Source organism: Vanessa cardui, chromosome 21, assembly GCF_905220365.1.
Source record: "Vanessa cardui chromosome 21, ilVanCard2.1, whole genome shotgun sequence".
Taxonomy (NCBI): Eukaryota; Metazoa; Arthropoda; class Insecta; order Lepidoptera; family Nymphalidae; genus Vanessa; species Vanessa cardui.
In genome coordinates, this window is record NC_061143.1 from 5,795,221 (window position 1) to 5,809,808 (window position 14,588).

Consider the following 14,588-nt stretch of genomic DNA (forward strand, 5'->3'; position numbering starts at 1 on the left):
CAATCCAGAATACAATATAATAAATAAGAATAAAGATTATAATTTGATTTTAGCAACACTTTAAAGTAATTTTTTGATATAGCAAATCGAATTTAAACTTTCATTTTGGGCTGTCATTTTATTTCAAGTTGAGGATGGATATTTTCTTATTATATTGTCATTAATGGCTTCGTCAATGCAAAATAATAGAGTTTCGCCTCCGGGTTACTGCGTATGTTGCAGAACGTGCAACATGTGGTGCTGGAGAGCTTTTAAATGGCTTCCAGTGTTGTTAATAGTGTCGATCGTGACATGGTCTTATTATGCCTACGTTATACAGTTGTGCATTTGTAAGTAACTAACCATGGACTTAACTCAGTGATGTTAATTACATCTTAAAATAAATTAATCCCCTAATTTTTCAGTTACTATTGAGAGTACAGTGCAACAATGTATATACCTCGTACTTTATCATATTTTGCTGATAATGTTTGCGTGGTCCTATTGGCGGACAATTTTTGCTGATATCAAACCAATTCCTGAAAAGGTATGCAAAAACTGTTGAGAACTTTGTATAATGCGGTGAAGTTAACATTATGTAAATACTAGTACCAATTACTTCAGCTCGAAATAACTGTTTTTCTTATTATAGTCTTATTGGTAACATTATAAGAAGAATATAAGCACAGTAAAACTGATTATATTTGTCTTTCTAATTATTATAATTGTTTATTGTCAATGTATCAACATTTACAGAGAAAATATTTATTATTAAGGAAATTCTAACTTTTAAGATACACTATAATTTATAAATTAATAATATTTGAAATACACTTTTATGTACACTGGGCTAAGCATTATATATATGTCTTTACCTAAAAGTATGTTTTGGTTACATTTTTTTGATTGCCCTAAAAAAAATAGACAAATCAGTGTTAAGGCTTAAATCTTCAACATATCTATGACTTGACTTAAGTAATAGAGGATGTACTTCCCATATTAGAAATAGAAAGTAACACCATTGTGTTTAGACAATTGGTGACCTCTATTGAGAAAGTTTAAGTCTAAAAAGAGGTCAAATGTTTGAAATATTATAATTTTGTAACCTAGTACTAAAAGAGAATTTAAACTACATTCTGTAATGCCTCAAATCATTGACCGTAACAAAAATTTGATTGTGATACATCAATATTACACTTATGTGGACTAAGCATTAATTATAGTAATAAATATTATAGGCATAGTTTTATTAATAATACTAATAAAAAATATCTGTTCATTGTTTCTGTTGTTATTATGAATGGAAGAGTTATTGCCCTTTTAGCACAAGGCCAAGGAATAATTGAAAAGAATGGCATGTCACAAATTTGTTGAATAGTAATATTGATATAATATTTTTCATCTTTTGATTATAATCTCTCTATTGAGATAATAGATGTACCGTTATTTATTATTTTATATTATATATTATTTTTTTCAGTATAAATTACCAGAAGCAGAATTGGAAAAATTGCTTAGTGCAGAAACGGAGGATGCACAGAGGACAATTTTAGAGAACTTTGCTAAAGATCTCCCCATCGTCACCAGGTATTTTTTTATATTTATTTGTTATCTTAAGTATATTCAAATCTTTTTTGTAGTTATTAACATTCAATCATTAATTATAAAGAAGCAAGGCATATAATAGTTCTGAATATTTTTTATTAATTTTGTAAATTTTCAGTGGTTAAACTATATATTGTAGATATTGTTAAAAACATTTACGTTATGATTGGAAATATTAAGCCTCAATATATATGTTTTTAATCAAATTTACAATCACCTAAATAAATTTCAAGCGATCAATAAAAATTATCTAAAGTAAAACTGATTACACCATATCACCATGTTTACTAAGTAATGTGCATAAAATTAAAAATAGCAAGATTTAAGTATTAATGAATATTTTTACGTTAGAACATACATCTTGAAATTTTCTGTCATATATTTTATTAATTATTTAAATAAGTATTTTTATTTTTTCTAGTATTTGTTTTTCCGTTCCGTTTTTAATTCATGTTTAAATTTCTCAATCCTAGACTCAGATTAGCAATTAGAAAGTACAGTCAGCGTTTCTTTAAGATGGACAGCAAAAAAGAAATTTTAGAACGATTTGCTAATTCTATCCCAGTTTTGACCAGGTTTGCTAATGTATTAATGATTTTAATAATTAGCTAGAATTGAGAAACTTATTGACTAATATTTACTGAAATATTTTTTCTTATATGTAAAATTTTCCAACCAAAACACTATTAATTTATACTTATTATTTAAAGTATAATTACAAATACAAATGAATATAATTCCGTAGTCTAGTGCTTAAAGGGCGAAAGTACATTTTTGAAACAAACAAAGGCAAAATGCCACATGATGCCATTTATAGAAAAATAAAAAACTTAAATGTCATTAGCTTATTAATATCAACAATATTTCGCAAATGGCATTTTGTGCACAAATGCCTGTTAAAAAGTAGGATAATTGTCGTAAGCCTTTTTAGAACTAGCCCACATATAACTAATCAATCACTGCATCTTTATATCATTATGTATCCATGTTTTGCTATCTATCATTATTAGGAATATAACAGCTTAAAGTTTTTTGTCTATTTAATGAAAACTTAAAGAGATAAGACCCATCTGATTTGTATAATAAAATACCTTTTATTAGTTTCTTAGAAATGAATGAGTATAACATGCATATTTCTTTTATTTCTAGAACAATGTCAGGTTCTGTCCGGTACTGCAATCGCTGTGTGCTAGTGAAGCCAGACCGAGCTCACCACTGCAGCATCTGTTCGAGATGCGTGCTCAAGATGGACCACCACTGCCCTTGGGTCAACAATTGTGTCTGCTTCCACAATTACAAGTTCTTCATGCTTTTCCTCGGCTATGCACTCTTGTACTGTCTGTTCATCATGTCGACGTGTCTACCTTACTTCATTAGATTTTGGAAGGTAGATTCTTTTTGTTTATCTAGATCTCTCTTAGTAATTTAAATTTATCCATGCATGTCTGGTCTTGTCTAGTTTGTTAGAATAGAATTTTTTTTTTTTAAATATTTTAATTGGTAGGCTTTGTTTAAATATCATAATTAAAATATGATATTAATGCAAAAAGTACTTATAAGGTTGTATATTGAACAAGTGTAAATATATATGTATGTAGTACAGGAATGAGAGCCATATCCTCAAGTTACCAAGGTTGCATGGGCAATGCCAGTAATGTATTTTTAGGTTAATATACTTTATGACACCAATGACGATGGGAGGTGGTGACCACTCATCATCAGATGGTACTTTGCCCGTCCCACTACCCATTATAAAACAAACATTTTAACATAGATTTATCCATGTTTTAAGATCCTGAGTGATTGTGTGTATGTAACAACAAATAAGGTTTTAATAGATCTTAATATTGCACTAATCGATATATCGACTTTAAATCTGCATCTTAAAAACATTTTTAAAGTCATTCACCATTAAAATAAAACTGTCAATATTTTCAATAAAAAAAAAAGTAGACAAGCATGTCCACCTTTTTTTTAATATAAATCCTCTTTCGAAACACTGCAATGTACACTATGAACCTACATCGATATTTTCGATATAATGTGTTTATTTATTACATCTCTATGTATGTATGTGTTAATATATCTATATAAATATTTCCTAAATTAGTGTATAAAAAGGAACTTGATTTAATATATAATCTTGCATTAAGATTTTTTTTTAAATCAAATAGGACACCGTTATATTGATTTAATAGAGTAATATATCACAGTTGTAAATGAATCACCAAACGAATATACCTTTAGATACAATAATATGTACTAGAAAAAATCAGCATAAAGTTATTTCGTTAAAAGATGAGTTGAGCTTGCCCAATGGTGTTGACGGTTTATATATTATATAAGTGTTTATATAGAAGTAAACTGAGCGTTGATGTGTAATTTATGTTTACAATTCATATCATGCTCGACAGTGAAGAAAAACCTTGCGAGGAATTCTGCATATACTATAATCCAATCCAATAGAAAAAAATCCCATTTGACCTGCTTTTCTCCAAAAGCGAAGTGGAAATCATTGTTTCGTGGTGACATTAACAAGCTGTCAACACTGATATATTATTTAATTTGAAATGGTAACACTGTCCTTGCAGATGTATCAGGAATACAAGCATGCCCACTGCGATAATTTGTTCGACAACGGCACATTTTCTAAACAGTGCATGGATATTTTGAATGTAACCTCCTTTTTTATGAACTATTTGTTTATATTCACGCTTAGTGTTCATTTCACACGATAGTATGTAATGCAGTTCAATAGGTCGCATTTCAAAGCGTTGGATTGATTAGATTATTGTAGTCCAAAGTACGAAATTATAGTATCAATTTCTAGTTCAGTGTTTCTCAACCTTTTTGCTTTCCAAATAAAAAAAAGACTTCACGATTTTATCAAAGTTTTATATATTTTTAGATTATGAAGGTTGAGAAGCTTGTCTCATAGATTGACTAGTGTCAGTGTAAATTCTGATATAAAGAAGCATTACCATACAAACATTGCTTAATTATATAGACTTGTCAAATAGATTGATAACATTGTGTATTCAGAGGATCGATCTCTCATGGATTGTAGTAACATGATTCAATAGTTTGGCGTTTTTAAACAGTCATATATTCCACACTGTTTGAAATAATGTCGATATCGCAGTGGGAATGTTTTTTTTTTTCTATATATCAATTTGTTATAAAGTTCAAACACTGTGGAACGTATTTTTTTTTTTACATATTTTTTATAATCTTTCATTCATTACCATTCCATACATGTAATCTATCAATCAAAATATCTGTTTGATATATGAGAAGGCAGTAGTACTACTATGTTTATTAGTAATTAGAAGTAAGATAAAAAAAATTTTTGGTTGTCCATTTTGTTTTATAATTTATTGTATTTTTAAAATATTTATCGAATCATATTATTAAGAACTTTAGTATTTATTAAACAGCATTTGAAATACTAATTGTTTAGAATGTGATATTTATTATTTTGATGTTGCTTAATTAAATGAAAATTTATAAATCATTTTTAACTTAAAATTTTTAATTTTGATTCTGCGTGAAAATAAAAACAAAACATTTTTTTAAAAATCGATCAAAACATTTGAAAATTACACCAAAGCAATGAAAATTATACATCACTACGTATGTAATAAATGTCAATATTTTAAAGTGTTTTATGTGATTTATACCTTGTATTTATAATTAAAACGATTATGTTTTTTTTTGTTATACAGGGTGATTTCGGCATGTCAGGCAGCGCAGGGCGGTATCATATAGTGTTTGCGTTTTTCGTTGCACTCATGTTTGCTATCTCGCTCGGGTCCCTATTCGGATACCACTGCTATCTCGTCGCCCACAACAGAACTACTTTAGGTATGGACATATTATAATTATATGATATTATTTTTCAGATCCATTTGTAACCCTCTTCTTGGTCTGTACAATTAGAGTGACACATTCAGTTTAATTAACTTAAATTGACAATAAAGTAGGAAACTATATAAGTTGGCCTCCAAGGGCTATATTCACATTTAAAAATGGTGGGTAGTTTTCATATGTAAGACCGCTAGGGGAATATTTATTTAGGGCCGCAATGCATCAGTTGAACTCTTGCCGGTTCTTCTTGTTAGAATCTACTTTCCTACCTGGTGGTAGCTTCACTGGATATAGTTGTTAAATGACGATTCAAAAGTACTTGTAAAAGCCTACTTGAATAAAGTATATTTGGGCTTGGAAATAGAAAACGAATAACCCATTTTTTAAGTATATTTTTTTTGTCTTATATTATTTCTATCCATAGGGACATTCTACCCATTATTATGATATATATAAATATTTTTGAAATACTTAAAGTGACTGCAATAACCATTCGCATATAAAATTTTTGTTATAACTGTAATAATAGTTCATATATTAATGTTTTTCAGATATGCTTGTTACGTACCGCCGCTTCGGCAGTCCGACCGGTCAGATAATAAACGCTATGCTTAAAAACATACTTAATGGTACTGCAGTCTCTTTAATGTAGATCGATAACATTATAAATAGTTTTGAATTAGTTGATTTTTTTTTAAATAAATCATTTTGCAGTAAAAACGTATACTTAAGATTAGGTTTACCGTATCGTACCTTCAATTCTAGGTTTTGTTTCTTATTTAGATTAGCTAATTATAATTTATTCTAATTTCATTAATTTATCATAATCGTTCAATAGTTTACCAAAAGTGTATTTACTATCATTGGTCGATACAACGTTGTTTCCTGCTATATGACGTTTAGTTTCAAGTACATAAATTTATTTTACGATATTCATAAATATTATTAGTGTTACTGTTGTCAAAAAGTCATTTTGGTGTGCAAGGAAAAGTATTGGTCTAATAAAACTTCCCTGAGGGACGACAAAAGTATACTTAGACATAGTCCGTAGTTACTACATCAGATATTTTGCCGCCAAACAGTTTAGTATTATTGTGTCTTGGTTTTAAGGATGAATAAGCCAGTGTTATTACAGGCATAAGAGACATTATATCTTAGTTCTTAAGGTTGGTAGTTCTTTGGCGATGAAAAGGTTGGTAAATATTTCTTTCAGTGATGTTTATAGGTGGCGACCGATTCCCCGTCTACATCATCATCCTCCTGCCCTTATCCCAATTTTATTTGGGGTCGGCGCAGCATGTATTCTCTTTCCATACATCTCTGTCAGACGTCATCTCACAAGAAACATTATTTCTAACCATATCATCATTCACACAATCCATCCATCGTTTCCTTGGTCGTCCTCTACCTCTATATCCATCCACATCCATGCTCAAGGCCTTCCTCACAATATGTCCCTCATTCCTCCGCATTACATGCCCATTCTATGCTAATAGCCGCCTTCCACATAACTTCTCGGCTATCGGTGTCACTTTCAAACTTCCTCTTATGTACTCATTCCTTTCTCTATCCATTCACGTAACACCACACATTCCTCTCAGCATTCTCATCTTCGCAACATGCAATTGTCTTTCAGTCATCCCTTTTGTAGCCCAACACTCTGATCCATATAGAACAGCAGGTCAGATCATGGTCTTATAGATCTTCCCCTTAAGTTTAATGGGAATACGGGGGTCACAAATTCTCCGTCTACATATCTTCTAAATAAATCTTCAAATTAATGAGTTAATTAATAATTAAAAATGTAATTTATTTATTTATTGTAATTGTGTTTCTAAGAACATAAAGATACGTTGTCAAATGTGTTTTTTATATTCAAGTTAAAAGTTCTGTATTCTTATGGTAGTGTTAGGTATTTCAGGATTTTAGACGTTTACGTCAGAACCAGTATTGTTCTGTAATTAAAGTCTTACCAGTAGACTATCTCTTTACTCCCAGTCGAAGCGTATTAATCGAAATAAATTTTCAAAGGGCTTACAACCAAAATTCTAAACACTATTGAAAAACTTCTATATTATCACAGTCTTACTACTAGATTGTAGGTCATTAGTTGTTTTATCTACTTCATATATATTCGTCTATGATAGCAGATCTGCATAATTATTATTAAAAGATTTAGAAAGTTCGTTTATTGAATTGCCTATCAAATTACCATTTTTTTATAATAGATTTATCGTTTGAGGTCTTAGAATATTTATATTGATTGATATCATCAAATGTATGTTATAGACATATTATATAATATATGTCACTATTGTTTCAGCATAACGGTAATTTGCAGATGTTTTGTTCTTAGATTATTCGAAGTCATTTGTTTTAATTTTTATTCAATTATGTTTGAATTTTATTTTCAATATTTTTTCAAGTATCCTAATGTCTTATGCAGTATAGATTATCAATATTTTTGTGTATTCGAATAGTGAGGTATATTTTAGGGCTATAATATTGTTCATCTTAAATCACTTATTTAGTAAATAAATATATTTTGTTCTTCAAAATCAAAAAATAATATTTAAGAAACAATATTTGGGGTAGTATTGTTTCGTGATGCATTTAATCAGACTTCATATAATACTAGTTACCCAACCCGATTGCTCGTGGTAAAATAATATATACAAATTTTGGGTTAAACATAAAAACAAAAAATCTCGAATCACTATACTGTTGAAATACATATTATAATATGTTGCGTGGTTTAAAAGATCTAAGGGTATAGAGGTCAGGAAGCGACTTTGTTTTATTTTTGAATCATTCTCTGACTCTTCCAAGGCTTGAAAAACATTTTTGTTAAGTTCAACCCCAGTCGATACTGGCAAGAGATTAATTCAATTTTGTACTTATTTACTCTTTTGTTTTCTTGGTAAAACAGAAGCGTTCCGAGCGCCGATGTTCCGGGGAGGTGCGGACAAGAATGGCTTTTCAATGGGAGCTTACAATAACTTTAAGGAGGTTTTCGGCAACAGTCCGAATAAGTGGGTGGTGCCGGTCTTTACAAGGTAAACATTTTTCTTTATATTTACCGCATAGCACATATTCACTACAATGTTTATTAAATTGTCCAACGTTATGACAGCCACGTGTCTTATTTGGCTATTTCTATTCAAATTCAATAAATCAATACTAATTTAATAGTATGACAAAAATGAGACCCGCTGAGTGTCTTTCGCCGATTCTCCCCAGGTCAGATGTCTCCTTTTCCGAACCGGTGGTACTGTTTAATTTGACTATCAATAAGTAATGCTTCAATATTGGATAAATGAGTTGGAGTAATATTTGTCATTCGAAAAGTATTGTCAAAAATGCTGTGATTAAATTGTACACGTTTTGTTAAATTGGTTGATTATTGGATAATAACCAGTCATATCGTTCTGGTAATCTTCAGAAATTATGCGAAATATTTTATCAATGTATACATACCGCTGAAATTTTTATCGAACCTAACAATAAACTAGATTTAACCGGAATGCGTGACATGCATGTGTTTTAACCGTAACTTTGTGTGTGTTACTCGATGTGTGGTTAACATGTGCATGTTTAATGTCTTTAAAAAAAGAAGTGAATGACATCCTAACAGTGTGTAGTCTTAGAGAGATTTTAGTGATTTTTATACGGTTTCAGAAATCGACGGTACTAACACTATATGTGTTTTTGGAAATTTAAATGTTTAGTTACTAAGTATCAGGTCTAAAATGTCGTGTTTGATTATTGTAAATACGCTAGTTACATTTGAATGTATCATCATTACCTCATGTTTCATTAGATCATGCTCATAACCACGCAATGATTCACTTTGTCATTAAATAACGTCACGTATCGGATTAACAGCACACGCTCCTCATCACTGTTAATACATCTTCATTATCACTATATAATAATTATTATATGCAAGAATATTTATATATGTAACATTTATATCGTCACTCGTTTCGAATATAGAACTCCCCAACTTTTTTTGAATTACGCATACAGGGTGGCGCGGAATTAAAATATAAATAAAAAAAAAAAAAAATTGTCAAATCCCGAGCACGTTGATTAATTCGTAAAAGGATTATTTTTAAAAATGGAATAGTTAAAAAAAAATTGTCTAATACCGAGCACGGTGATTAATTCGTAAAGGATTTTTTTTGAAAATGGAATAGTTTCGTTGGCGGTTAAGTCGTGAAAGGAGATAGATTCCGCGCCACTCGGCGGTCGGCCCCTCTCACCAGTACTCGTGTTGTCAGCCTCGGGGACGGTTGCGAGTACCCGGTGCGGCGCGAGCATCAGCTGCAGACGTTCAGCGCGCCGCAAGACGCGCTCGGCTACGACTCTATGGGCATCACGCGCTCCAGGTCAGAGCACGGTGGAGACTCGCCCGTCTCCGCGCACATACCTTGACACATTCCGAACATTAAGCCCTTCGCTCGACGACCTCCATGGTCGAGTGGTGTGTACACCGGTTTTCATGGGTACGCCACTCTGAGGTCCCGGGTTCGATTCCCGGCCGAGTCGATGTAGATTACCATTAGTTTTCTATGTTGTCTTGGGTCTGGGTGTTTGTGGTACCGTCGTTACTTCTGATTTCCATAACACAAGTGCTTCAGCTACTTACATTGGGATCAGAGTAATGTATGTGATGTCTCATATGTATTTATTATTATTTATTCGCTGTGTACCCAATGGGAGTGCGTGCTTTCAAATTGAAATGTGGTCCGTTGGTGTTGCCAGATCAGATTATTTTTTACGAAGTCTAAAATTTTTGTATCGATACTGGCGACTCTGGTGCATGTATTTAATTAAATTTAAACTTATATCGAATATTAGTATTGAATGGTGTAGTTTTGAACGAAGATATAGCTTTAATAAAGTTTACATTATTATTTCTTTTGATGTTTATTTTTTTTTTTTTTTACATGACAACCATTATAAATAATGGTCACTTAAACTCTTTACTGTGACTTAAGCTGTAATCGATCACTCGGAACATACTTCCTCTTCTGCCAAACGCTAGTCTATAGACGTTTCGCTGATCTTGCCAGAAATGTGCCAAATTAATTTTCTTCGAATATAATTTATTGTTTTTGATAAAATTTTAGGTGATTTAATTTTTTCTAGATGTATTTTATGTTTAGTAAAGATTGATATAATTAATGTGCCTTAAAATATTTGTTATACATTTGTAACAAATATTCTTCCACTTATCTAATGTAATAAAATTAAAAAATCATACTTACGTCCAGTTGTATTAGCCTTAAAGGATCTTCGAGTAAGTTGTGGTCATTCTGTTGTGTACAATCTCTAAATTGAACCAATTTAGCGGGCCTTTATTACTTATAACATTATAATAGATGTAGATAAGCATATACATATTATGTAGATGTCCTTATTAACCTCACACATGGAAAAGAGATGGCACTATTTTCCTGTTAATATAGTCTAGTTTAGAGATTGTATATCGACAGAGTTAGCAACATGTTATTTACATATAAATACTATTAAAATAGTGCTCAAGATATGTGCGCGAGGTGGGTTGACATCGACAAAATATAATGGATGAATTTTATAATTAAATTTTACATTAATATATAATATAATAACGCAATTAGTTTTTAAAGCATTTATATTTTGCGAGCTACATACAACACACAAGACTGATAAAGCTATAGTGAATTCTGTTCGTATTTTTAAGTATGTTTTGTGCACAATAAACTTATTCCATTGTTAAATTTTGTTTCTTTTATTTTTTATTATTATTTTTTTTTATTTTCACTGTCCAAGGTCACGTAGATGACAATATAGACAACGCACACGAATTAGCAAGCAAATGGATACGTTTTTTTTTACGTCTGTGTGATGTATTGGCAGTTAAATGATTTTATGTATATGTTGCTCTCAATTGGCTGCTGAGTTAATTATTTCAAATAAACATATATGGTTATAATTATTTTGTATAATATGATATAACTAAATTTGTATTGTTATTGTTAACAATAATAATATTTTATTTCGTTTTGTAGACACTGTTATGGATTTTTTTTTGTTTACAGGCTTTAGGGTTATATTTTAAAGCTTCATAATATTTATAATCGACAGCCATCGGAAATTGCTAACACTTTTTTTTTGCTTAGTATGGCGGCCGATTCAGAACACTTATTTTTAATAACCATACCAAAATTATTTTGTATTCCTCTTCTTCATTCTCTCTCAGTCTTTTTTCTTCTCTCATCCTTATCATCGTCTAACGGTGCTTTTTATTTGGATCATTTAAATTTACAAATGGTTTTTTTTTAATACACGTCCATTGTGATATCCTTTAAAGCACCGTAAGATACACTTATTTTCAAAATTTCTTTAACTCAACTATTACCTTATGCACATCGACAATAAAGACCAATATCGAATGAGCTTTTTAATATTTTAGCGTGGAGATGGCACACGAGACTGAGAGATGGAGACTTTGCCCCAGAAGGGGCCGGACCGTCCCGCAAATAGTATAAGGAAAACGCATTTCATAATTATTAATCTTCTAATTCACAATATTTTTATTACAGTATATTTAAAATAAAACCATTCGAACGATAACATGCTTTTCATTCATGGCAACACCGAGCCCGAGACAAAATTTTTGATGACGTCATTCACTTCTTTTATCGTACTCAGTTGAGAATTGTTAAAAATTAAGATTTGTGTCCTTTTGCATGCTAATTTTGTTTAGCGTTGCGTTCATAGCAGTTAGCTTGTAATTGACTATGAATGCGTGCAAATTAAGCATTATTAAGTGACCAAATTATTCCTCGTTTAAAAACCATGCCTAGTTTATTACATAATTGGATTTGCACGCATTGTTAATAGTGTAATTTAGATAAAGTAGACACCAGCTTAAAGTATTCACACATGTAGAACTTATTGCATTCATTTGTTCATTTCAAGAATATCAATTGCAGTTATGTAGTTTCATGTATTCTCATATTCAAACTGATACTTCATAGTATATTATTTGTCATTGAATTTAATAAAAGTAATCGGTTTATCATAATAGTTTTTCATAGCATTTTTAATATATTTATTTTTGTGTACGAATACATTTTCTTCAATAAGGTCAGATTTAGTGATCAAGATGAAAATAAATTAGAACGATTTCCATAATGTGCAATGACTATGTGATTATTTATAGTCTTATAATATATATTATTTTTTGTTTAATAGAATGCGAAATTATAATAATTAGAAAAACTTTATATAATTTCATAGATAATTAATTGTATATTTCTCATAAATAAATGAAGTTTCATTTCAATACTTATCGTTTGTATAGAAAGTATTTTGTGTATATATGTATGTTGTATGATATGACAAACAGATATATTTTTATAATAATATGAAACGTGTAGCTTCGGTGATGGCATCGTGTACCCGCTACCTCAGCAAGACGAAGACACGGAGTCATTACTCAGTTCGGAGAGATGGGACCGTTGGGGAGAGAGAGCTCGACCCTTCGACGAACGGGAGAGTTCGTCGTTCGACGAGCTATGAGTGTAGGCGGCCACGTGTTGGTGCAGGCTTTGCGTACTCTGACCTACAGCCAACCGGACTATTTCGACTTTCAACTGCACCTTGCTTTCGTCTGTTGTAATTGTATGACATAATAGCTTTATAATGTACTTACATGCCAGAGATTAAAAGGGGAATTGTTTTAAACATTGAAATAACAGTTTATTTATATGTCAAGGTAACAATATAGAAATGTGTGCATTTTATAGTTGATTCCCTTTCGTATTTGTAAACCCTGATTCTTACCATGGCTGGCCAGTCATAGAACACTAAACTTCAATATCTGTTTGCTGCATTCAATTTGAATGTGTTAATATAAGTACTCGAGATAACAGATGATTATTTAAATGTGTTTCGGACTTTGGTACATGATTATTGTGTATTTGAGTGTATTTATTAAGGTGTATATGTATTTGTAAATTGTTTGTCTACGCGGATCTATAGATTTTAATTGTGTTTATATTAAAAATCGCTAATAGCATTCCAATTGATGAGTAATTCTAGATTAATGTGACAAGCCTGCATTGTAAATATGTGGCCATTAGTGAAACCTATCGTCTGATGAACGACATAGATTAAAATATTAGGTTAATTGGTGCTGTAGTATTTGTATAGGATATAATTGTTTAGATAATAGATTAATTAGACGACAGGATTACTGAAAGAAAACGGCAAAATAGTAATAATATGAAAATTTGACAGCATATAATATTACAATAATGATGCCGATTAAGCAGTATTTCTAAATTAATTGCTTGAATTCGTTTAATTTTTATGTAGATAATTAAAAAACTTAGAGAGCTTTTAAGAAGTAATATGACAAAGAAATCGATTTGAAGTACCTCAGATTAGAAAAAACAGATAAAATATTATTTAATAGTTTCATAAATTTTATTTGAAAGTAAACTGACGATTCTTTTTTTTTAAAGTTTAATAAAGATAAGGAAATCATAATAAAAATAATGATTTAACTCTTATTTATTCTTGCTTGTAAATATAAATTGCTTACGATTTTGTAATAAGACTGCTAACGATATTTGTTAAAGGAAAAAAGTTATAAAGTAGTTATGACCTTTATATAATATGTGTATCTATATTTTATGTTTTGAATGTCGGTACCAGAAGTATTTTATTACAAACACTAGTACCAGTAAGTACCTTTCAAGTGTGCCTGCTATAGCTAATTTGACTTAAGGACTACAGACTTTTTAATAAGTAGTTATAGTCGTAAATAATCATTATCGGTCATAATTTTTTTTTTATATTGAATGTGTAATGATGCAATGCGATAAGTTCAAATTCAATTTAATATTTTATAGTCTATGGTGACCCTCAATCGTTGAAATGACCTTAGATATAAACAATTGACAAGTAAAAATGTTACAAGTATAAAAATTATAATTGACGGTAAAGTAATATTTCATCTTATTTTGGTTGTTTTTTTTTTAGGTATTAAAAGTCCAATTGATATTTGGTGCCTTACAAATTTGTATTTTGCTAAAATGAAGTAGGTGCAATAAAAAATAAAATATCGTTTTAGGATTAAT

The 14,588-nt window shown here is 30.3% G+C and overlaps 1 protein-coding gene across 4 annotated transcripts; it reads left to right on the top strand.

Moving 5' to 3' along the window:
• The first annotated feature begins 82 nt into the window (after nucleotides 1-82).
• LOC124539118 (palmitoyltransferase ZDHHC2) lies at nucleotides 83-13,383 on the top strand. 4 transcript variants are annotated; one of them, XM_047116444.1, is made up of 8 exons: nucleotides 83-329; nucleotides 405-526; nucleotides 1,460-1,566; nucleotides 2,734-2,971; nucleotides 5,310-5,448; nucleotides 8,381-8,507; nucleotides 9,735-9,842; nucleotides 12,882-13,383. In XM_047116444.1, exons 1-8 carry the CDS (start codon nucleotides 164-166, stop codon nucleotides 13,021-13,023), a joined length of 1,149 nt encoding a protein of 382 aa, XP_046972400.1. In that variant the 5' UTR covers nucleotides 83-163; the 3' UTR covers nucleotides 13,024-13,383. The 4 variants fall into 4 exon arrangements, with proteins under 4 accessions (XP_046972400.1, XP_046972401.1, XP_046972402.1 ...); XM_047116445.1 differs by lacking the exon at nucleotides 12,882-13,383 and adding an exon at nucleotides 11,912-12,072 and having other exon boundaries at nucleotides 84-329; XM_047116446.1 differs by lacking the exon at nucleotides 9,735-9,842 and having other exon boundaries at nucleotides 84-329.
• Nucleotides 13,384-14,588: the final 1,205 nt, after the last annotated feature.